General features: G+C 38.3%; 1 protein-coding gene across 15 annotated transcripts in view; it reads right to left on the reverse strand.

Annotated features, from left to right (window-relative positions):
- The window catches only part of VPS8 (VPS8 subunit of CORVET complex), a 299,937-nt gene that overhangs the window by 71,722 nt on the left and 202,362 nt on the right, over nt 1-25,853 (reverse strand). For all 15 annotated transcript variants that reach the window (XR_009601662.1, XR_009601661.1, XM_060419760.1 and 12 more), the window contains 6 exons: nt 23,045-23,148; nt 15,604-15,685; nt 15,186-15,268; nt 7,622-7,702; nt 4,741-4,910; nt 1,770-1,935 (listed from right to left, as the gene is read on the reverse strand). Coding sequence is in view for 13 of the 15 variants with exons in the window: in XM_060419760.1 (XP_060275743.1) it covers nt 1,770-1,935; nt 4,741-4,910; nt 7,622-7,702; nt 15,186-15,268; nt 15,604-15,685; nt 23,045-23,148 (686 nt within the window). In the remaining 2 variants the exon portion in view is untranslated. The remainder of the gene's footprint in view (nt 1-1,769; nt 1,936-4,740; nt 4,911-7,621; nt 7,703-15,185; nt 15,269-15,603; nt 15,686-23,044; nt 23,149-25,853) is intronic.

The following is a 25,853-nucleotide window of genomic DNA, read 5'->3' on the forward strand; positions in this document are numbered from 1 at the left end:
AATATTGCTCCTCCTGCCTATCCTTGTGCTTAAACTTTTATCTTCTCTTTTTGCTTCGGGGGCAGCTAACTAACATTTTGAAGAAATCTTCCATGACATCTCATGTCTAGATCAGCTCTGCTCATTATCTACTTTTACAGCACAGTTCATCTGTAAGTACTTGTGGTATAATAAAAAATATCATTCAGTCTTTGTCCCTGGTTCCTATCACATAGTTCCTAAAACCCTCAGACTCTCCTGAGTGATAGAATGCCTTCTGAATGCTAATGAGATGACTGGTACTTGGGGACCCCTAGTTTCAGGATGGCAGCTGGTTATCAGAAAGATCAAGCCATGACCAGAGAGTTAGAACTTTCAGTTCTTCCCTCCCCATCCTTCCCCAATCCCCATATAGGAGGGGAGAGGGGCTAGATATTGAGTCTAAGCACTAATGGCCAGTGATTTAATCAATCATGGTTAGTTAATGAAACTTCCAATAAAAACCCCTAAATGTTGAGGTTCAAGGAGTTTCCGGGTTGGTGAGCACACCGATAACTGGGAAGGTGGTGTGCCAAGCTACGGCATGGAAGCTCTGGGCACCCTTTTCTCCCCTTACCTTGCCCTATGCATCTCTTTCATATGGCTATTCCTGACTATCCTTTATAATAAACAGGTAAACATAAAGCATGTTCCCAAGTTCTGTGAGTTGTCCTACTGAATTATTAAACCTGGGGGAGTGGGTCATAGGGACCCCTAAATTTGTCAAGTCAGATAGAACAGGATGTAATCTGGTACCCTATTTGTAACTGGTATCTGAAGTAAGGACAGTCTCTTGGGAATGGACCCTTAAATATATAAAGTCTGACACTAATCCCTGGTGGTCGGTGTGAGAACTGAATGGCACTACTGGGCATACAGTTGGAACCCAGAGAACTGACAGAGTTGGTGTCAGAACTGAATATGGAAAAAACACCATGTAATTGGTGTCAGAGAGAACTGGAGAACACTTACTGGAAATCTGTTTATAATTTCGTTGTCATACAAATTCCTTAAGACAAATGTCTTGTTCTAGCATTTAACATAGTGCCTGGCACATGGTTATGTATTTACTGGATGAATATGGATACTAGTGGCTACCACTGGAGTGTAGAAACTCTGAACTGTTATCTGGGAGAAGCTAGGTCAGAGTTTTTTTCCCTGGGTTATCTTCTGACTTAATATTGAAAGCTTAATTGATTTAGCATAAGTTAGATGATTTAAACATAATTTTAAAACATCTTTGATTCCTCCTCATTTCTCCAATCTGAAATGTTGGGTCACCTCAGAAGTCAATCCTTCTATCTTCGATAATCTTTATAATCTTTCTTTTCTCTACACTCCATCTCCAATGCATGCTTCCTTCTAACCTTCCACATCTAAATAAATCGCAACTACAGACTTCCAGTTTCTCAAGCCAAAAACAGAGAAAAAAAAGCAATGGGTCCAACATTTCACTAAGCGATGTTAACATCAACTATAGGATAGGGCAGCATGGAGGACGGTGCAGGAAACAGAAGACTAAGTAAATTTGCTGAGGCCTGAAAAGACGTGAAAAAAAATGAGGCCAGGTCTAAAAGACACTGTTAAGAAAAGACTATCTGCATGAGTGAGTGATAGTCAGTCGTGTCCTACTCTTGGCAACCCCACGGACTGTATCCCGCCAGGCTCCTCCGTCCATGGAATTCTCCAGGCAAGAATACTGGAGTGGGTTGCCATTTCCTTCTCCACCTTGACATGAAAACAAGTTTTACCTGTGATGGGGTTATCCTTCCCTTCGTAACTTCAGATGAATTTTCACTCAGCTTTCCTGCTTTATTACTTGAGCTGCATTTGTAGCACGTCCATCTTGTTTGCCCTTCAATTTCTATGGTGCACTCTTTGCTTTGCAGACAGAATGAGTGATATAAATGGCCACAGCTGCAAAATGAAGGTAACCAACTGACACTCTTTATTATCATAAAATCATAAACCTAAATTGTATTAGACAGTATTCAAAAGTGATAATTATTTCCAGTAAGCTGAAATGCACTGGTGGGTATATAGGTTAAGAAATAAGAAAAGAGATCTACTTGTTGCTCCCCTCTCTTTTTTAAAATCCAGACTCACGTATTTGTACACTTCAGTTGTGAGTACAATAGCATCACAGTTCTCTGACTACAAACCACCCAGGGGTGAGTTGGACTTCTGCTCACTTCTCAAACTATGAAACATTTTTAGACAGTTTGAACAACATCAACTGGGGAAAATAATAATTATATAAGTCATTTGATAATAACATGAGTGGTATTTCTCATCAAATTCAAGAGTCATGATTTGATTTATAAGCATTCACAAAAATGTTACTACTATACAGTAAATTCTAACATTATTACTATGAAGAAATTCCCTGTTAATTACATTACGCTACCAAATAAACCTTCCAGAAATAAGTGTTGAGCACAATTCTAAGTCAGCTTCACTGATTCCTTCTCATTTCTCCAACCTGAAACGTTGGACCATCTCAGAAGTCAGTCCTTTTCTCTCTTCAATAGTCTTTAAAATCTTCCTTTTCTCTATCCTCCCCCATACATATAACATGCCTCAAACCAAATTCTTGACTTCCACCAAACCCCTCAATGCACACTCTCATCCAACCTCCCACATCTAAATAAATAGTAACTAGAGCCTTCCAGTTTCTCAGGCCAAAAACTATTCTTTCTTTCATACCTCATATACAATCTATAAACAGATCTTGTCAGCTATACCTTCAGAATATATACAGAATCCCACCGCTTACTTCATTACAATCATCTTGGGCCATCTCTCACTTGGATTAGCATAAATGGTCATTCCACTTTCACACTTGATCTTCTGCAGTCCATTCTCACCACAGCAGTCAAAGTGGTCCTCAATACATAGATTATATTGTGTCATCCTATCCTCAAAACCATCCAATGGCTTTTCATCTCAGAGTAAGAGTTTAACTCTTCATAATGATTTACTTCCTACATGATTTGGCTGCTGAAGTCATCTCTCATCATCATCCCTTCACTCTGCTCAGGCAATGCTAGCCTGCTCACTCACTACCAGAGAAATATGCCAAGCACCTGCCTCACGGTTTCTGCACTTGCTGATCCTCTGCCTGGAGCACTCTACCCTGATATTGCATGGAAACTTCCCTTAAGTCTCTGCTCAAATGTCACTTAAGTTTCCCTAACAACTTTTCACAAATTACTAGTTCCCAAGGTTATCTCTCCTCTATACCATATTTACTCATGGTAATTATATTTTTATTAATTCATTTTTAACTACCTGTCCATAATCATCTTAATAGTGGTGTTCTCCCTGACCACTCTTCATAAAATATCTTCCCCCCCAGACTCTCTACATTTCACTTAACATGCTTTATTTTTTTTTAAACCCTGTTAGTTACTATCTGGCATTTTACTTGTCTATCTCTTTCACTAGAGTGTAAACTCTGAGAGCAAAACCTTTGTTTTGTTCATGTGGTACCCTATCCCTTCTAACAGTACCGACATATAGTGTACTTGATAAACAGTTGTTGAATGAATGGGCTCTTTATGTGATAAGAAATAATTTCCCTTCTAATCACCAAATCTACCAATCTTTATCTGTAAAAACAGAAGCTAACACTTATACAATGCTTACTGTATGTCAGTATGGTTTTAAGTGTCTTATGTAAATTATCTCATTTAATCTTCACAAAAACTCTAGAAGGTAGGTACCATTATTATCCCTCTTTACAAATAAAGAAACTAAGATGTAAAGAGATGAAATGACTTGTCAAAGTCTAATAGCTAGGAGAAGGAAACGGCAACCCACTCCAGTATTCTTGCCTGGAAAATCCCATGAATGGAGGAGCCTGGCAGGCTACAGTCCATGGGGTTGCAAAGAGTCAGACATGATTGAGCAACTTCACTGGAATAGCTAGGAAGTGGCACAGTCAAGGTTTGAACTCAAGGTTTAAAGCCTGGCTCTAGAGTCCATCTTACATTGCCTCTATCTATATATTCTGGATGAGCGGTCTCCTCCTGAGATCAAACCTCCTACTTTTGCACTAGACTTCTTCTCTCTTTGCATTGTGGCTTTAAATATCATTTACATGCTGATGAGTTCTAAATTTATATTTCCAGGACATATCTCTGACTAGAATAACTGTCTACCTGACATTCCTACTTAAATGTTTAAAAGACATCTCAAACCTAACATCTCCAAGACAAAACTCTTGATTTCCCCCGGTTCTCATGCCTGTTCCTTCTTATTTTAAATGAGGACGGTACCACATTCATTCAGTAGCTTGGGCTGAAGATGTTTTTCCCTGTCACTTCACATCTGATACATCAGCAAGTTAGCTCTTCTCTTAAAATATATTCCTAACCTTCACTCCTACCACTCTCATTCTGTGCAAATGTCACTTCTTAGACATGTTTTTCCTCATTATGGTATCTTAAAATAGCATTCTCACCCTGAACACTTTTTCCCATCCCCTTACCCTGTGTGTTATTTCTCTCCATATCTCTTATTACCTGTACTTACTTATGACCTGACCACTCTAATACTCTTTCCCCCTGACCCCTATGCAGAATATAAGATCTATGAGAACAGGAACTCTGCCTTGGTTTGTTCGCTGCCAGAATGGCTGACTGGGGCTGTGTGTCACACGTGCTCCTGCCTGGCAATGCATGTACACACACATGTACTACGTTTCCTTCCCTCTCTTACCTAAAGACAATAATTTCATCAGCCATTTCCTGGCGTCTCTTGTACTGCTGCAAACAAATAGAGCAGTAATCCTGCTTGGGATTCAGTCCTCTGGTAACTGAAGCTCTCAGGTTACACAATGACCAATGGAGGTCTTGGTTTAGAAGGCTAGTTGTCGTTTCCAGCAGGGTCTGTGAACGACCAAAATAAAAAGAAATCAACAAAAAGTTGTTTATAAAGGGAAAGAGATGGAGGGGATGAGTGGAGAACTGCCCTTGTTTCATTTTCAACTACAGCTGAATTGGAATATACTACAAAGGCATAAAATCGATCAAATAAACATCAAAGCACCTCAGACCTGAGTGGTTAACTTCAATGTACAAGTACTGATAAGTACTACATCAAGAGTCTCAAAATAATTATTAAAAGGTTGTCACTAGTTACTATGGAGAAATGAGTGCTCTGCCATTCTTGTGGCTTAATTCAGTCCTGATGGCTTTCAGATGACTGGATTAACCCAAATCTACTTATTTATTACACTTATATACCAAGCTCTCTTTGAATTGCTTAAAGTTCTAACAAATTGTTTAAAAAAATACTCTGATTTTTAAAATAGAAACTGCATCCATGGCAATATTCCACACTAACCTTTCACTGGAAAAGCTAATGGTCATTACTCATTTTTCATCTCCCTTGGGCAAGAGATCACATTTTCCGATCAGCACTTAAAAGCCATTGGAATCTACTCAAGACTGTGACATCTGTCATTAAGTCACATAGAGATATTTCACAGTATCACATTATGTCATTTAAGGTTCCCTGTGTTTATAAAGTATTGTCTTCTTACTACATCTAATTCTCAACATTCAGATATATCATTTTGATGTGCAGTTGGATTCTTTTCTGTCAGTCCCAAAGGGGAAGATATACTGTTCATCCTCCTTGCTACACAGTCTTGTCCTTAAACTTTATCTATAATGCAGAGCTTTTCGTTCTAATGGTCTATTTTAATTCTTTCCACTCAACTCCATCTTTTCTTCTTCTTCCAAAGTTTGTAAAAACCTTCTGTTTTGCACTCAGTTTCCTTTTGCCATCATGGACTCTGTGCCTGAAGGGAATCAGCTTCCTTGTGCTATGCTTACTTAACAAAACTACAGTTCTTACAACACCCTAAGAAAAGCTCTGTCATTGTATCTACATGTCTAAATGGCAATTTTCCTTGGTGGCTTCATGAGTCACTTTGAAGTACATGAAGAAAAATTACACCAAGCTGGCTCTTACTGAGAATTAATGCCACAGGCAGTTTCGGGTTAAGGGAAGAAACATCCACTGGATCATGGAAAAAGCAAGAGAGTTCCAAAAAAAAAAAAAAAATCTATTTCTGCTTTATTGACTATGCCAAAGCCTTTGACTGTGTGGATCACAATAAACTCTGGAAAATTCTGAGAGAGATGGGAATACCAGACCACCTGACTTGCCTCTTGAGAAATCTGTATGCAGGTCAGGAAGCAACAGTTAGAACTGGACATGGAACAACAGACTGGTTCCAAATAGGAAAAGGAGTACGTCAAGGCTGCATATTGTCACCCTGCTTATTTAACTTATATGCAGAGTACATCATGAGAAACTCTGGACTGGAAGAAACACAAGCTGGAATCAAGATTGCTGGGAGTAATATCAGTAACCTCAGATCTGCAGATGACACCACCCTTATGGCAGAAAGTGAAGAGGAACCAAAAAGCCTCTTGATGAAAGTGAAGGAGGAGAGTGAAAAAGTTGGCTTAAAGCTCAACATTCAGAAAACGAAGATCATGGCATCCGGTCCCATCACTTCATGGGAAATAGATGGGGAAACCGTGGAAACAGTGTCAGACTTTATTTTTTGGGGCTCCAAAATCACTGCAGATGGTGATTGCAGCCATGAAATTAAAAGACGCTTACTCCTTGGAAGGAAAGTTATGACCAACCTAGATATCATATTCAAAAGCAGAGACATTACTTTGCCAACAAAGGTCTGTCTAGTCAAGGCTATGGTTTTTCCAGTGGTCATGTATGGATGTGAGAGTTGGACTGTGAAGAAAGCTGAGCACTGAAGAATTGATGCTTTTAAACTGTGGTGTTGGAGAAGACTCTTGAGAGTCCCTTGGACTACAAGGAGACCCAACCAGTCCATTCTAAAGGAGATCAGTCCTGGGTGTTCACTGGAAGGACTGATGCTAAAGCTGAAACTCCAATACTTTGGCCACCTCATGTGAAGAGTTGACTCACTGGAAAAGACTCTAATGCTGGGAGGGATTGGGGGTAGGAGGAGAAGGGGACGAGAGGATGAGATGGCTAGATGGCATCACCAACTCGATGGACATGAGTTTGAGTGAACTCTGGGAGTTGGTGATAGACAGGGAGGCCTGGCATGCTGCGACTCATGGGGCCGCAAAGAGTTGGACGTGACTGAGGAACTGAACTGAACTGAACAACTATTTCTGGTTAGTGGTGATTAACTGTTTCAGAATGTTTAAAAGAACACTAATTTTATTCTGCAATTTTTCTATACTCATGTTGACCCTTCCTTTTTTGAATTATACCTTTATATTCCATTATTTTCCAAGAAAGTTTCTTATATTTTTCATTTGGAAAACAATATATATGTCCCACCACCCATGAATCAAAAGAATAAAATAAATTCAAAAGCTGCAATTACACATTTCAGAATAAATGTGTATATGTATACAAAATATAAATTAATTAAGGTCAAGAGAAATTTTAAAATTAGAAAGCCATACACTTCAATCTTTCAAACTTGCACTAAACAGAAGGTAATTTCTAAAGAAAAAGTATAGGTGCAAAGAGAAAAAAAAAGCTTCTTTTTACCTTAGAATGGGCGCAGAAATAGAAAGTAGCTTACCTGTTCATAGTTAAAGGTATCCAACATTCCCAGAATAAGGCCCTGGATTTCTCCAAGTTTTCCTTTTCCATAAACTGGGTCCTAATTAGAAAAAAGTTGCTAAAGATTATAATTCTATTCCTGTTATTTTAAATGTATTTTAAAATATAAGTTATCTGAAAAAGCCAAATACTTTTAAGTATTTGTCAACAGTCACAAAATACTTATCCTTCCATGAGCCTTTCTACTGGAAATGCACACTGGTCTCAGGTCATCAAAGCATTTGGAAAAGTAAATAAAATTTAAATGATCCAAGTCTCTTGCTTAACAACCATAAATTTCACTCTTGGTTTTGTTTCTGTAGCAGGCTTCTTTTCCTTCTTATTAAACATCACCTATCCTTTTTTGGGGCTTCCCTGGTAGCTCACATGGTAAAGAATCTGTTTGCAATGCAGGAGACACAGTTTCGATTTCTGGTCAGGAAGATCCCCTGGAGAAGGAAATGGCAACCCACTCCAGTATTCTTGTCAGGAAAATCCCATGAACAGAGGAGCCTGGCAGGCTATAGTCCATGAGGTCACAAAGAGTCGGACATGACTGAGCAACTAATACACATACATCCTTTTTTGAGCTCTTATTTACCTGCTACATTAAAACCAAAGTACTCAAGAACACTCAGAATCTATTCAACTTCTCCTGTGACCCACATCTGGCCACCGTCTGGTCCAAACCAAGTCATGCCAGTTTAGGAGATCAGTTTCTGAATCTAAGCAGCTTGCAGTTTTTCAGTTTTAAATCAAATCACTATTGATAAACAACAGATACCTAGACAATGTTCCTTCCACTGCTTTTCATATGAGCTATGCCAAATAACTTGTTTATCATACACAATTTGAACAACACTGTTGTGCACAAAAATAGAAGTGAACTGAAATCTAACCACTCCAATAGAAACACTTTTGATTTTTTGAGGTATATTCTTCCAGTCTTATTTCTGGGGAAGGAGAAAGAAGGATGTATTTTGGGGGGCATTTCACATAATACGTTTCCTTTTTTTACTTAATAAAGTATGTTGTGAGCAGTTTCCCATATCATCAAATAATGGGAACAGTTACAGGGTATGAAACATGTGAAGACGGTATGTGTTATTCAACCATTCTCTGTGGTTGGAGATTTAGGTTTCTCTCCCCACAGTCCACCCTGAGGTCCCATCCCTATTATCAAATGCTGGTGGCTGTAAATTCTGGTCTCAGTCTCTGAGTCTTTCTTAGGAGGAGATTTCAAGAAAGGAAAATGACATACAAACTGATAAACTAAATAATAAACTAATATTTGCTAGATAAGAGTAGCAAATAACTAAACGATAAACTAATGTTTGCTGGGAAATATGGGGAACACATCTGGTTACTTGTTAAGGAGTAGGGGTTATTAAAATCTTGGTACAGTGAGTTCAGATGTTAAGAGAAAAAAAAAAAGACTGTGGACCAAGGAAAACTTAGGAAAAAGATACAGAAATGTGAGAAGAAACTGTGTTTTCATGCGTATGTACAACATAATCTCAGGATTTGTTTTTTTTTTTTCTCTTCTATGCTCTGGCGATGGTTCCTGAAGACAGGATAGATGCAGTTTCTAACTCAGATCAGTTTTCAGTACTTTCAGCTGGTCAAGAGCAGCACCAGATTATCTGCCATAGGTTCCTGGTCCTGATGCTGAGGTACTGCTGAAGAAACCGTGTACTAATTAACAAGTTTACTTGACTAATTAACAAGTTTACTTTGTGTACTAATTAACAGGTTTACTTTGGACTTGAAAAGATCACTTAAACTTACTGGGGAAATCTGTCTCACTAAGTGAGACATTCGTGTAGTAATTAACAAGTTTACTTTGAGCTTGAACAAATCACTTAAACTTAACTGGGGAAATCTGTCTCACTAAGTTAAAGATACCTGTCCAACATGTGCAGAGCATCTGCAAAAGACAAAACAACAGACATCTCAGACTAGCTCTTTACTAGAACACAACTCAGGCCATGTACGCATGAGACAATCTTTTAATTTTCCTTGCATAAAAACGGATCCATGTTAAGACTTCTAAACTTATATCCAATTACACTTATGGTCACGCTCTCAGTAAATATATTTACTTCTTTAGGTATCAATGGACACTATAATACTTTATTACAAAAACACTGTAATAGCTACTCTAACATGTCCACACATACACATTACAAGTATGTACTGTGTATGTGTGGAGAGAAAAGCACACTTTCCAGCACAGAAAAGCTCTGTCATTCACCTATGACAAGGGTGGTTTGGAGAATAAAGAGGTCTTGAAAAGGTTAAATGCTGGAAAAAGAAGAAACCTTTATAGGTCACGTCTATATTTATATCAGTACATTTCACTCTAATATGCATAATTTAAAAGCAAAATCATGAAAATAACCTCATGCTGGGACAACATATAAATTATAGAATGCAAAAGAGAGCTCAAGGCTTCTGGCACAGCATGCACACAATCTACTAGCTTTTCAAATTATTTTCCAAATATGTCAGCTAGATTCTTCAGCAATAAATAACTGCTGAAGCTTCTCTTTAACTTGTCCATGATCTACAAAAGAAAAGCACATTTAGGTACTTCACACAAACTTGTTTTTTAAAAAGCATGTTATAAAAAAAATGTGATGACCACTTTTTCCCAGCATTTTCTTTCTTTTAAATTGAAGTAATAGTTGGCTTACAATATTGGGTTAGTTTCAGGTGTACAGCATAGTGATTCAGTCATTTTTTCTGATTATATTCTATTATAGGTTATATGATATTGAATATAATTTCCCATGTCATACAATAAATGAATGTTGTTTATCCCTTTTATACATAGGAGTTTGCATCTGTTAAACCCATATTCCTAATTTGTTCCTCTCCCCTTCTCCTCCTTTTGGTAACCATAAACTTGTTTTTTTATATCTGTGAGTCTGTTTCTGATTTGTATGTAGATTCACTGGTATTATTTTTAGAGTCCCATATATAAGTGATTGGAGAAGGAAATGGCAACCCACTCCAGTACTCTTGCCTGGAGAATCCCATGGAGGGAGGAGCCTAGTAGGCTACAGTCCATGGGGTCGCAAAGAGTGGGACACGACTGAGCAACTTCACTTTCACTTTCCAGTATTCTTGCCTGGAAAATTCCATGGCAGGGGAGCCTGGTGGTGCTACAGTGCATGGGGTCTCAAAGAGTTGGACACAACTGAGCAACTAACACTTTCACTTTTCATACAGGGAGGCCTGGTGTGCTGCAGTCCATGGGGCTGCAAAGAGCTGGACATGACTTAGTGACTGAACAATACCAATAATACAGTATTTATTTCTGACTCACTTCCCTAAGTATAATATTCTCTAGGCCCATCTATGTTCTTGCAAATAGGAATACCTCTGTTGCTTTCTGATACTTATTCTACCATACATAAGGGAAGCTGCTGTATAGCAGAGGGGGCTCAGCTTGGTACTCCGTGATGATCTAGAGGGGTGGGATGGGGTGAAACGGGGTTGGAGGGAGGCTAAAGAGTGAGGGCATATATGTAAACATAGAGCTGATTCACATTGTTGTAGAGCAGAAAATAATACAACATTGTAAACAATTATGCTCCAATAAAGATAAATTTTAAAAAATAAAATTTTTACTGATCAAGCATTAAAATATGAATAATGCCAAGAGAATATTAGTCATTTGTTTGTATTAATTCCCTTAGTAAAACAATCATAAGCAGCTTTTCAGAAGCCAAAAATTACTTCTGCCACAGAGTGAAGATAAGAACAGGGAGTAAAGGCAGAATGTATATAACATAAATATGGTCCCTTAAAAATACTAACTTATCAAAATTGAAAGGGAAAAAAAATACTGACTTATCACCTAATGTTCATGAATGAAACCTGTACAATTAAGGTCCCCAGGAACATTTTGAATGAACATTTAGGCCAGGAAGATCTTTGAGAACCTCTCATCATGTCAATATCTCTTCTGTTCTAAGGGGCAATAAAAATAGGTAAACCCTCTGAAACTTAAATGTTTCCTAGAACTCCATTTTGGCCTTAAGCCTTTTTTACCAATTCTGTTCATGCTGAACTTCCTCTAGTTTCAAAGAATTTAACTACTACTTCTGTACTGATGACTTCCAAATCTTCCTCTCCACTTCTTACCTCTTCCTATGAAATCTGGTCTTGTATTCCCCACTGCTCATTGTTAGCCAAACAAAACTGAAATCAGGGGCTTACCTGGGTTCTTCTTGTGTTTTCCCACATCTAGTCAGTCAAAAGGTGAATTAAATTCTGTTAGCTAAGCAAGTTCTGAATCCATCTTCTCCTTCCATTCTATGTAACTCAATTAACAAACTGTGAGTACCTATAATGAATACATTCTGGGTATTTCTATGCTTTCAGTCTCAGTCTTGATCCCATCCATTGTATCCTATATAATACAGACTGAGTGATCTTTCTGAACAGAAACCTCATTCCATCAGTCCTCTGGTTAAAATCTTTTAATGAGTATTTAGTGAATTTAAAATAAAAACCAAAGTCCCTTCCACAGTTTACAAAGCAATTAAGGACAGGGCCCCTGCCTCCAAACTTTAGCTCTGTGATGCAACTTTAATCTTGTCCTATGTTCCAAGCATACTTAAACATCTGCAACTCCTCAGACATACCACCAATCATGTTTCACCTCAGATTCTTTTATATATAGTTCACTCTGCTTAGAATAGTCTTTTTTTTTTTTTTTTTAATAAACCACTGATTCCTTTAGGCTTTTTAAGATTCAGTTCAGACATCTACTCCTCCAGGAAATCTTTTGACAGTCTGTCTCACATATATACTTTCATTGGTATTCCTCTGGCTATAGAGGAGAAACCTAGCTCATTCTATCTTACTCAAAAAATATAATAATCGTAAAGGTGCCGGGGTGTTTAAGGATCCAAACAAAGGAATACAGGTAAGGCTTAAGAACCACAATGAGGGATGCAGACACCTTCAGGATTTTCTCTCCACACTCCTCTCCCAATGTCTTGAATCCTCTCCTTCCATCTTCTCTCTTCTCCATGCATCTTGTCTATTCTCCTCTTTGTGTGCCTGCTTCATTGTTCTTCTCTCTGAAGATTAACTTTATACTATTTCAGTCCATGTGACAGAAAGGTAGTCACTGTCAGCTCCTGAACTTTTGTACCTTATCTAATCCAGAGAACTGCAGAGAAACTCTTCACCTTTTCAATTCAGTTCCAAAATTTCCTGAAAAGGATACTGGTTGGCCCCTCTTGGCCAGCTGCCCACTCTGAGTGAATCAGGTAGAGTCAAGAGGCAGAGTCATGGTTTCACATGGCTGTTCCAGCTATTACCAGGTGGACTGAAAGTGTACAGACACAGAAGTAGCAATTACCCTACCTGGGGTTCAGAGCATGTAATCCTTAAGGTGGCCAATATGACCTGCTGTTTAGAGCCCTATGAATTGTTATAGCAGATATTTTCTTGTCTCTCCATAGGTCTTTTAGGGCAAGAACTGTGTCTTTTTTCCATCTACACAGATAATTAACCAAACAGGGTAACATACAATATATAAACCAATTAATAACTAACTCCTCAAAAAACCAGTGAAAGTCACTCAGTTGTGTCTGACTCTTTGAGATCCCATGGACTGTATAGTCCATGGAATTCTCCAGGCCAGAATACTGAAGTGGTCTCTCTTCCCCAGGAGATCTTCCCAACCCAGGGACTCTTCCCAACCCAGGGACTGAACCCAGATCAAACCCATTGCAGGCGGATTCTTTACCATCTGAACCACCAGGGAAGCCACTAGATTTATAAGATTAGAGTGCCACGGAACACCAGGGACTGAATGAAGCAAATGAAGGAGCTTACGTGATATAGTGGGAGACAGTGTATATTAAGAGATCAGAGACTTTGACGGTAGTCTGGATGTTACCTCTATTGGTGGATCAGGTACTTAACTTTCTATACTTTAGTTTTCTCCTTCATCAACAGAAATTTTTACAGTAGCCCCACCTACTTTAAGAGATTCTTGTGAGCTTCTGTGAAAGCAACTGGAAAAAATAAAAATTCTATACAAACATAAGGTAAAGTTACGTGTAAACAGGAATTTAACAATCAGCATACTCTCCTGATTAGTGTGAGTTAACCACTGATGGTGGAAATGATAAGAATACAACTACAATGAATACCAGTATAACACAAAAATAAAGATTTTCAAATACCAAAAGCCTTCAAGGATATGAGTCTTGAAATACACTATTTTTTAAAAAAATTATATATATGCATTTGCCAAAAGAAAAAATCAATTTTTATTTATTATAATGTATGTATTAAAATGTGATGAAAGCTCAACATAAAGCTAAATGTGTATAATGAGAGGGAAGACACTTTTGGCTTTAGGATTTCATTTTTTTCTAATATACTTGGTAAATTAAAGTACTCCTGCATTATAGAGATAGTTCATATATTACTAAAACCTTATGACAAATGTATTTTAGAACGGATATAAGAAAAGCTGTCTGTACCAAATTATTATTCAACTTATGATAACGATCAAACGAAGTGATATATGTGAAGATACATTCTAAACGATAACATACAATGTGGTGAGAGACTGTTGGATACAGTCTTTATCAGCAAAGGCCCAGCTGCTTCATACCAGATGGGAAAGGAGAGTTTGCAGAGTCTTAAAAGAGAGCTGAAAGCAACATTCTTGGTTGGATAAAAATAATTTGAAAATTATGAAGATCAACAGCATCATATTACTGTTTTGCTTTGTTTTGGTGTGTCTGTATCCTGCTTCCCTGGTGGCTCAGATGGTGAAGAATTTGCCTGCATTGTGGTAGACCAGGGCTTGACCCCTGGGTTGGGAAAATTCCCTGGGGAAGGGAATGGCTACCCACTCCAGTATTCTTGCCTGGAGAATTTCATGGACAGGAGGAGCCTGGCGCGTTACAGTCCATGGGGTCTTAAAGAGCTGGGCACAACTGAGCGACTAACACTTTCACTTTTCACTTATCCTGCATAAAGTAAGGAAAGACAAAATGGATTCTAAGGATAATTCCTACTGTTTCCCCAAGAATGTTCACAGAGTTTTCTAAAAGTATCTTAGCATATTTTTAGCATTCTCTTTTTGATGAAGTTGGAAAGGTTCAGGCCTTTTTGCTGAAGAGTAGGAGAAGAGTTTTAGACAAAGTTTTAGGATGAGTTAGAAAACCTAAGTAACAAGATTAAGAAATGTCCATATTAACAATTTTTATGTGGGTTTTTTCTGCACTAAGAAGTGTAACCAGCTGGAAACAGGACACCAAAAAGAAGCTTGTGTGTCTGAATCCCAAGGTCACAGTGAACAACTGAAGGCTGCAAGTTGTGTGCCAAGTGAACTGACATCACTGGATGAGAGCTAAAGGATGAGAGTCATAGTCGTATCTTAGATATTTATCTAATGCCAAAAATCAGCTGCATTGTGTTTGAGACCTGTTTAAACATTATTTATACATAACTAAAATATAAGTTAAAATTGATTGACACTGAATTTTACCCTTTCAGCTCACCTGTAAAATTCGCTGCAGGATGGATGGGAGGGCAATAAATGCTGCCATACTGTTGAGAACTTGCATGGTCAAAGATTTCAGAGCTGTTATAACAACATGTTAATATTAAGGTTAGTTTAAAATCAGAGTTTTAGGTTTTTCCTGTAAGTCACAGGAATAAAACTTCCTAGAAACTTAGCTAACCAAGGTCAGTTTGATATTTTAAAGTTAACCTGGTAAGCTGCAAAGCTATTGTTATTTAGACAAAGGATGTAACTGGTGCCTCAGAAAGAAGAGAACCTGAAAAACGAGATCAACATTACAATATGATTTCATTAAGGATAATAATAAAAATATGATGCTGGGAGAAGGTATCTAAATGACTATTTCTAGCAGATAAAAATTGAGTGATGGTATAGATGGATGCTGATAAACTTACCTTCAGAGTGTGGATGAGGTGCAGCTGAACTAGACAGCTTCTGAGGGGCCATCATTGCCTCCAATAACGGAAACCAGAGTGCCTATAACGTCACAGAAAAACAAAAGTATTGGGTTGTTTGTAAGAATAACTAACATCAGCCTACTGTTTCACAGGCTGAAATGTACTTCTCATACACACTTGCTGGTAAAAACCAGAAAAAGAAAAGACGGAATATGTGACAAGGAAGAGACAATAAAAAGCAAAAACCATAAGCAGAACAGATATCTTTACCATGCACCTTGGGAAAATTAAGGAAGCTGAAGTTAAGTAAGTCCAGACCTTGGAACTGCAATCTTCTGTGTCTCAGGAGAAGGGAGGTTCAAAGGAGCCAGAGCAGAGCCTCCAGCTATTCTTAAATGTCTAAACAGCCCTATGTAATGCAGAAGGGGACAGAGAACTACCACAACTACCCTCCTTCCATTTCTTGTGAGCTTGACATCAAGCAAGATAAATGAATACAATTATCTCAAGTTTTCTCCTGTGTCAAGCATTATTTTGTATTTCCTCAGTCATCATAAACTAAGAAGTGGAAGTTAACATTATTTCAATAGTCCCAACCACAGAATAAGGTTGGAAATTTATTTATGAGAAAATTAAATTATGAGATAAATTAATAGATCATTTATTTATTCCTATTATATTAGGTACTATAATAAGTGCTTCCATACAATTTTCATTGCAATTGGCAATTCAATCTCATGATAACCTAATACAGTAAGCATTACCTTTACTGGAAATAAGATAACTGAAGCTTAGAGAAGTTGAGTAATTTGCCAAAAGATTATACACTGCCATATGTGCATCATATGTATTCTTGCTAAGCCTTAGAGAAAATCTTCATCATCAAAAATCAAACTAATACATTTTAAAATTTCAAGCATATTTTCTTGTTGGGTAGAGATTTACAAAGGCCTCATTTAACCCAGAATCTTGGAAGAGACCTATTCCTGCAAACATCCATGAAGAAACAGGCATGAAGAAAAGTCAGTGCTGACAGAGCAGGACAAGCATGGTTACTCAGGGACCCCATTAAGGGGACAGGCTCACAACCTGGAGACTTTCCAACTGGGCAGCCTCCCACTGAAAGAGGCTCTACAAGGAAGCCCTTATTTGAGGTTTTCTAAGGCCAGGATTTTATGCTTTATTTTTTTAAACAGTATTTCTTCTAGTTTTTAAGATACTAGTTTTAACTATGTTGTATACTGACAATTCTTTATTTTATTGAAATTTTAATTTATTTTATCTAGTACTCATGAATTTTTAATCTTGTATTTTATTCTTAGATGGCTTTACTTAGCTTGTCCTTCAGTTGCCTATTTCAACTTGTTTTTAAACCACATCATTTCTTTCTGTCTTTTAATCTAACTGTATATGGTATACCTAAATTTTACCTTTTTGGTTTTTATAATATATTTAGAAATTTGATTTCAATTTTTCCTTATTTAATCCAGGAATTTTAGGTGAATTACCTTTTTAAAGGTTACTTTATTCTTGATTTATAAATAGCAGACTGGGGAAGCATGGTTGTAGAGATAAGAGCCATGGGAAGTATTTATACCCTAAAGAGAGGAACTTTTCAATTAAATCTCCATATTAACCAGAAATATATGGCAAATACCTTTTAAATATTTCATCTCTCTTGCTCTTTAAGGCTGGTTCTTAAAATTTTAACTTGGATAACTCTAAAAACTCACAGGCTAAAATAACGATTATGATAATGACAATCCTAACCCCTGAGAGCAGCGCAACTCAACGGGAACTACTTTGTCATGTTACATAACCAACCAATTTCCTCTTCACGGAATTATGTGCATAAAAAAGACATATTTTTTATTATATGTAATCACTGGACACTGGGGCAGACAGACATACAAAGTACGACAAGTACAGATTCCACCTGGAAAAGGACTGACAACCCAACTTCCTGCACTCTGACTTTAACTGAAGAAACTTTGGGGAAGAGACAGTACAGATAGTACATTATCAAGCTTTTGGATACTTCCAATTTTTAGTTAGCTTAGGGTCCGTGGCCAGAGCTTTTGTTCTCTCTCACTGTCTCCAAAACAAAAACAAAAAGGAACAAAGGCAAACAACCATGAATATCCCCCAAACTTAATGTGTGATATTACATATAATACATATAATCAGCTCAGCATTTTCACAAAAATAATATTTGAATAAAAACTAACATTCACATGTTTTTTTGTTGTTATGAAAGTTGCTCAAAAATGAAGCAAAAACCAGTTGTCAGAGGGTGGGGGCAAACAGAGAGTGGTGTTGAGAGGTGAATGCATGTCTAACAGAGGAATACTCACATACCAGCTCAGATACATTTTTGAAAAAAAAAAAAAATACAGAATAAGTTACCCTTTCACCAAATCAAAGGAAGCCTTATTTCTGTCTATGATTAAGAGATAAAAGTTCAAATATAATCAGAATAATCCGTAGAGTTCTGCAGGCATGAATTTAATATCTAATTCTGCCATTAATATATGTGAATCTGGACATATTTCAGATTCAGTTCAGTTCAGTTGCTCAGTCGTGTCTGACCCTAGTCATGTTTGACTCTCTGCAGCATGCCAGGCCTCCCTGTCCATCACCAACTCCTGGAGTTTACTCAAACTCATGTCCACCGAGTCGGTGATGCCATCCGACTATCTCATCCTCTGTTGTCCAATTCTCCTCCTGTCTTTAATCTTTTACAGCACCGGGGTCTTTCAAATCAATCAGTTCTTTGCATCAGGTGGCCAAAGTATTGGAGCTTCATCTTCAGCATCAGTGCTTCCAACGAATATTCAGGACTGATTTCCCTTAGGATGGATTGGTTGGCTCTCCCTGCAGTCCAAGGGACTTTCAAGAGTCTTCAACACCACAGTTCAAAAGCATCAATTCTTCAGCGCTCAGCTTTCTTTACAGTCCAACTCTCACATCCATACATGACTACTAGAAAAACCATAGCTTGGACTAGATGGACCTTTGTTGACAAAGTAATGTTTCTGCTTTTTAATATGTTGTCTAGGTTGGTCACAGCTTTTCTTCCAAGGAGCAAGCATCTTTTAATTTCATGGCGGCGGTCAGTATCTGCAGTGATTCTGGAGCCCCCCAAAAATAAAGTCTCTCAGTGTTTCCCCGTCTATTTGCCATGAAGTGATGGGACCAGATGCCATGATCTTAGTTTTCTGAATGTTGAGTTTTAAGCCAACTTTTTCCCTTTCCTCTTTCCCTCTCCTCTTTAGTTCTTCTTCACTTTCTGCCATGAGGGTGGTGTTATCTGCATATCTGAGGTTATTGACATTTCTCCCAGCAATCTTGATTTCAGCTTGTACTTCATCCCCAGCATTTTTCATGATGTACTCTGCACAGAAGTTAAATAAGCAGGGTGACAATATAGGCCTTGACATACTCCTTTCCTTATTTGGAACCAGTCTGTTGTTCCATGTCCAGTTCTAACTGTTGCTTCCTGACCTGCTCAAATTCTACTGTTAATATATGTGAATCTGGACATATTTCAGCTTATGTGAGCCTACTGGCTTTATTTATAAAACATAATTGTCACTTTTCCTTAAGCTTTCCATAAGAAGAAGGAACAATATTCAGTAGATATTAGGGAGGAGACAAAGTTTGAAAGATAAAAAGGCTTCAGTTCAGTTGCTCAGTCATGTCTGACTCTTTGTGACCCCATGAATCGCAGCACGTCAGGCCTCCCTGTCCATCACCAACTCCCGGAGTTCACTCAGACTCATGTCCATGGAGTCAGTGATACCATCCAGCCATCTCATCCTCTGTCGTCCCCTTTTCCTCCTGCCCCCAATCCCTCCCAGCATTAGAGTCTCTTCCAATGAGTCAACTCTTCGCATGAGGTGGTCAAAGTATTGGAGTTTCAGCTTTAGCATCAGTCCTTCCAAAGAAATCCCAGGGTTGATCTCCTTGCAGTCCAAGGGACTCTCAAGAGTCTTCTCCAACACCACAATTCAAAGCATCAATTCTTCAGTGCTCAGCTTTCTTTATAGTCCAACTCTCACATCCATACATAACCACAGGAAAAACCATAGCCTTGACTAGACGGACCTTTGTGGGCAAAGTAATATCTCTGCTTTTCAATATGCTATCTAGGTTGGTCATAACTTTCCTTGCAAGGAGTAAGCATCTTTTAATTTCATGGCTGCAGTCACCATCTGCAGTGATTTTGGAGCCCCCAAAAATAAAGTCTGACACTGTTTCCACTGTTTCCCCATCTATTTCCCATGAAGTGATGTGACCGGAGGCCATGATCTTCGTTTTCTGAATGTTGAGCTTTAAGCCAACTTTTTCACTCTCCTCTTTTACTTTCATCAAGAGGCTTTTTAGTTCCTCTTCACCTTCTGCCATAAGGGTGATATCATCTGCATATCTGAGGTTATTGATATTTCTCCTGGCAATCTTGATTCCAGCTTGTGTTTCTTCCAGCCCAGCGTTTCTCATGATGTACTCTGCATACAAGTTAAATAAGCAGGGTGACAATATACAGCCTTGACATACTCCTTTTCCTATTTGGAACCAGTCTGTTGTTCCATGTCCAGTTCTAACTGTTGCTTCCTGAGCTGCATACAGGTTTCTCAAGAGGCAGGTCAGGTGGTCTGGTATTCCCATCTCTTTCAGAATTTTCCACAGTTTATTGTGATCTGCACAGTCAAAGGCTTTGGCATAGTCAATAAAGCAGAAATAGATGTTTTTTGAGAACTCTCCTGCTTTTTCCATGGTCCAGCAGATGTTGGCAATTTGATCTCTGGTTCCTCTGCCTTTTCTAAAACCAGCTTGAACATCAGGAAGTTCACAGTTCACATATTGCTGAAGCCTGGCTTGGAGAATTTTGAGCATTACTTTACTAGCGTGTGAGATGAGTACAATTGTGTGGTAGTTTGAGCATTCTTTGGCATTGCCTTTCTTTGGGATTGGAATGAAAACTGACCTTTTCCAGTCCTGTGGCCACTGCTGAGTGTTCCAAATTTGCTGGCATATTGAGTGCAGCACTTTCACAGCATCATCTTTCAGGATTTGAAATAACTCAACTGGAATTCCATCACCTCCACTAGTTTTGTCCGTAGTAATGCTTTCTAAGGCCCACTTGACTTCACATTCCAGGATGTCTGGCTCTAGGTGAGTGATCACATAGTATTAAATATATATAAACACAGCTTACTTTTGTGTTTTTTTAAATCAAAATATAACCATGTACAATATAGACAGCCAAAAGATAAAATAAAAACTCACGAATGGAGAAATCATGGCAAAAAGGAGTGGTGTACAACTTCCCTGGCAGCGTAGTGGATAGGAATGAATTTACCTGCCACTATGGGGGACAGAGTTTGATCCAGGAAGACCTCAAATGCCACGGAGTAACTGGGCCAACGTGCCACAACTATGAGCCTGCGCTCCAGAGACAACTACTGAGTCCACGAGCTACAACTACTGAAGCCAGCGCACTCTAGAGCCTATGCTCCACAGCAAGAGAAGCTACTGCAATGAGAAGCCCGAGAAAAACAACAAATAGCCCCAACTCGCTGCAACTTGAGAAAGCCTGCAACATAGCAATGAAGACCCTGTGCAGCCATTAACAAAAATATGTAATTTTTTTTAAAGTACTTTAAAAGAAAAATAAAAGGAACAGTGTAAAGCTTATAATCCATTTAAATAAAGATTAAACACTATGGGAACTGTGGATATAGAAAAGAATGTTTTGTTAACCTCAATGAGGTAAAAAAAACATAATAAAAATTCAGAGGGATAGAGAAGAGAGGCTGGAGCAAGTGTGTACGGGCTCACATAAACTTCTTTATTGGCTGCATATCATAGATACTATAAAAACTGAAATGTAATTATAAATGATAATTCCAGTCTATTATAGTTATTCAGATTTTTTAAACTTCAGACAGATTAATAGATAATATAGTAAAGCACTATTTATTTTAAATTCAGAAATTCCTCAGTTTTACACAGCCTTCCTAAATGAGGTTAAATACTGCATTTTTAAAGAAAGCATTTTTGATCCAATTTTTCTAAAATTATGTAAACCTAGGCAGATGAAAAAAATGTCTACAGTGATATTCATCAAATGATAATGATGGTTATTTCTGATATGATAGATACAGGATACTTTTTTTTAAATGTCCTTCTGAATAACTTTTTGTATTGCAGGATAACAAAAATAATGGGCATGCATCATTTCACTCAAAGTTTTTTAATAAAAAAAACCCACATCCATTATATAAATGAGTTTGTTATACACAATTTATATTCTAAAGGGTGTTCAAAATTATAACCTGAAAAAAGGCCTTGACAAAAAAACAAAGGAGAAATTTACCCATCTCATAAGAACAGAAAACACGCAAGTTTACTGTTTTCACTGTAACACGTATGGCAAACTGTCTATGAAAAATTTTACCCTCTTTCCCATTTCAGAAGCCCAGGCAGTGGAAGGAGGCCAGGTGGTGTTAAGCCAGAGGCCAGAGACTGGAAAGGCAGGCACAGTTACGCCACATCATACTGCTAACCTTACTTCTTAAAACTACAGAGTCTTAGCTGTCAAGTGGCATCTCACCCCCTTTGTTTCTGCTTCGCTGCTGTAACTCCTAGCCACACCAGGTGCTCAACTATACCTCCTCCTTCAGCTTTGTGTACTCCCTTTTTGCAGTCTGGAATCTGTTACAGATGTGGTTCCAACCTTGGCTGCAACAGTGGAAACAAGTGGGAAGCTTTGAGACGTTCACTAGGGAGGGGTTAGCAGTTTTTGAGGCACTAGCCTACTATGTTCCCCCTGTGCCTAGCAAAGTAATAAAGCCAGTCCTTCCTTCTCCTCCTAACAGAAAAACAAACAAAGAAACAGAACCACACTGATGATGCGGGTCCAGCCCAGAGACTTAGATTTAATTGATCATGGGTACAGTCTGGGAGCTTTCAAAGCTCCCCAGGTGACTTATGTGCAGCCAAGGTTGAGAAGTACTGTATGGTAGCCTTTTTGACCTTTTCCTGCTTTCTCTGTATCCCTTGAGGCTTTTCCTCCAGATCTTCATACTCGCTTTATCCCCAGGGAATAAAAGAGATGATAAACAGATGACACATCCATAGTACCACTACACGGAATACACAAAATCTCCGTCCAAAGAGAACAAGGACATCTAGTATTCACACACCTAAGTTTTGCAGCACAGTCAAATCTAAGAATATAAAGCTTTTTGTGAGAACAAAGCAGACAGGCCCTTCCCGTAATAACTTTAGGAGTCATATACTCCTGGGAACACTGAATGGTGATTAAAATCCATTTGCATAGAATTCAGGTAGCTGAGAGGGCAGTGGAAATAGAATTAATTTCTAGTTTCAGACTAGAACAGACTTTTAGAAGGCTTTGTAGTCATTCTCCTACCTCTCTCTGCTGTTGGTTCAAATTATGTGAATTTCTCTGGCAGAGGGCAATTGTCTCTACCATGGTCTCTTCAACATCCTTCAATGAGGGATCCTCTTTGGTATCTAGAGTCAGAAAAATTGTTAATATCACTCAAGGGTATAATACTGATAATCTCAAAGCTTCTGTAAAAAATGAAACATTTTTTTCTCTGTATATTTTTAGGTTTCAATGATATAATCATGTGTAAAACCTGATACTGAGGTTTAGTAGATTAAAAAGTAGATAATTGTTTGCAACAGCCTTCTATATAAATGTTTGACATTCCTAGGACATAGAAAGCACATCATATTAATACTTAGCATTCTAATGTACTTTAGCTATGGAAAAATCCCCAGTTGTTTGTGGATTTGTTGTAGAAATATCTTTTACAGGTCTCCCTCTATTTCTTTAATGTACATATTTCTTCAAGATACTATTTCAGGCACTTTTCTCTTCATTTCTTTTTCAATAACTTCAGCCACTCTTCTGGTTTTACCTCCTATGTCCTTGCTGATAACCTTCAAATATACACCGCCAGCTCTTACTCCTTTCATAATCTGCAGGCTGAATTCTCACCAGGCTCTAGGCATCCATTTCTACATGGGCATCCTGCAATCTCTTTGAACTTTCGTATGTGCAAAACCTAGCCCAGTCCTCTCACTTCAAATATGCTCCAAACCCTTACATTTCCAGACTAACAGAATCATGACCTTTAAGTCAACCAGTTTATAAATCTTCACCATCTTTAATGCTTTCATCCATACATTCAAATAAATAGTTAATTTTGCTAATTCCATATCCATGCTCCCATATATCCATGGCTTTTATCTGACGGAGCCCTTCAGCACCTCGTTTGCACTGTAGCTTAATTTCTGACTTCCAAATCTTGGCTCCCTCGTTCCCTTTTATACTGCCACTACAGTTCTCCTAGGGCTACCCTGGTGGCTCAGGGGTAAAGAATTCGCCTGCCAATGCAGGAGACATGGGTTTGACTAGAGGTCAGGAAGAGCCCCTGGAGAAGGAAATGGCAACCCGCTCCAGTATTCTTGCCTGGGAAATCCCAGAGGAGCCTGGCAGGCTGCCGTCCATGAGGTTGCTAGAGTCAGACACGACTGAGTAGCTAAACAACACTAGTTCTCTCAAGCACAAGTCCAAACGTGAGTCTCACCCATGAAAAACTAATTTTTACCAACAGAATGTCAATAAACCTCTGATCCTAAGGAAACACAGTAAACATCCTGGGGCATCATTCCACCAGATTATTTCCCAAGGTTACTAGTCAGGCACTTTCATCTTCATGTTCTCCTCAACCCAGAAGCTCCTTTCCTTGCTTTTGTCTTTCAAATTCCTACTCATTATTCCAGTCATGATTACTTCCAAGGTTGCATCTTCCACAAAAGAAACTCAATTACAGATAGTCCCCCAACTGTGCACAATCCTTTGTCACTCTCACTGCATCTCTACTACAGTATTTGACTCTACCTGCACTGGAAGTTTTGTGTTTTTTTTTTAACATATCTATCTCCTTCAAGCGAGTTAGCTCTTTGGATAAGGACTGTGTTTTAGCCATCTGTGTGTAACCCACAGGAACTAGCTCACTGTTGTGCAATTACCAAATCCTCCAAAATTCTTAAGCACACCGTCAAAACTGGAAGGCAGCTATGCTTACTACTATACCACCAATGCACACTGTCAAAATTGAATCTGACAGTAGATGGTAGTTATGAGACTATTACTGATAAATTTATCCTCGTTGGAATTCAAAGAACTGGCTTCCCTAGACATATCACCTGCAAATCACTGTAGTGATTTAGGGAAACATTCTTCTTATTTTTCCCATATTCTTTCATGTAGTATCTGCAAAAATTATTTTCATAACAGAAAACTGGAAAAGAAAACTACTATAATTGCAACAAATCTAGCAGTCAAATTGAACACTTACTGACAGCACAAAAACCGTAACTAAATGCTTAGTTGAACTACATAAAGAAAAGTGAACTGTTTATGGAAGTTCTAAGAACAAATACTCTATGGGGAATTAGGCTAAAGGTGTTTAGAGGACTGTGTGGGCCAAGGAATTCAAGAAATGTGTTAGTGAGTTAAAAAGGTAAAACAATCTAAAAATCACCTATCCAGTGATTCTCTGAACTTTGGGAGAGCTATTTTGAAAATGTTAAGGAACAGGAAAATGAATAATCCAATTCAAAAGTGGGCAAAAGATCTGGACAGACATTTCACCAGAGAAGATAAAGAAAATGGCCAACTAAGTACAAGAAAAAAATGTTCAACATCACCAATCATTACACAAATGCAAATTAAAACCACGAGGAGATGCTATCTCATACCCAATAGGGTGGCTACTACCAAGAAAACAGAAAACAACAAATGTTAGTTAATATGTGGAGATCTTGAAACTCGTGTGCATTGCTGGTGAGAGAGTAAAATGATATTGCCATTATGGAAAATGGCATGGTGTTTCCTCAAAAAATTAAAAACAGAACCACCATTTAGCTTCTGCTGCTGCTGCTGAGTCACTTCAATCGTGTCTGACTCTGTGTGGCCCCATAGATGACAGCCTACCAGGCTCCCCCATTCCTGGGATTCTCTAGGCAGGAACACTGGAGTGGGTTGCCATTTCCTTCTCCAATGCATGAAAGTGAAAAGTGAAAGTGAAGTCACTCAGTCGTGTCTGACTCTTTGCGACTCCAGGACTGCAGCCTACCAGGCTCCTCTGTCCAGGGGGATTTTCCAGGCAAGAGTACTGGAGTAGGGTGCCATCGCCTTCTCC

This window comes from Ovis aries, chromosome 1, assembly GCF_016772045.2.
Source record: "Ovis aries strain OAR_USU_Benz2616 breed Rambouillet chromosome 1, ARS-UI_Ramb_v3.0, whole genome shotgun sequence".
Classification (NCBI taxonomy): Eukaryota; Metazoa; Chordata; class Mammalia; order Artiodactyla; family Bovidae; genus Ovis; species Ovis aries.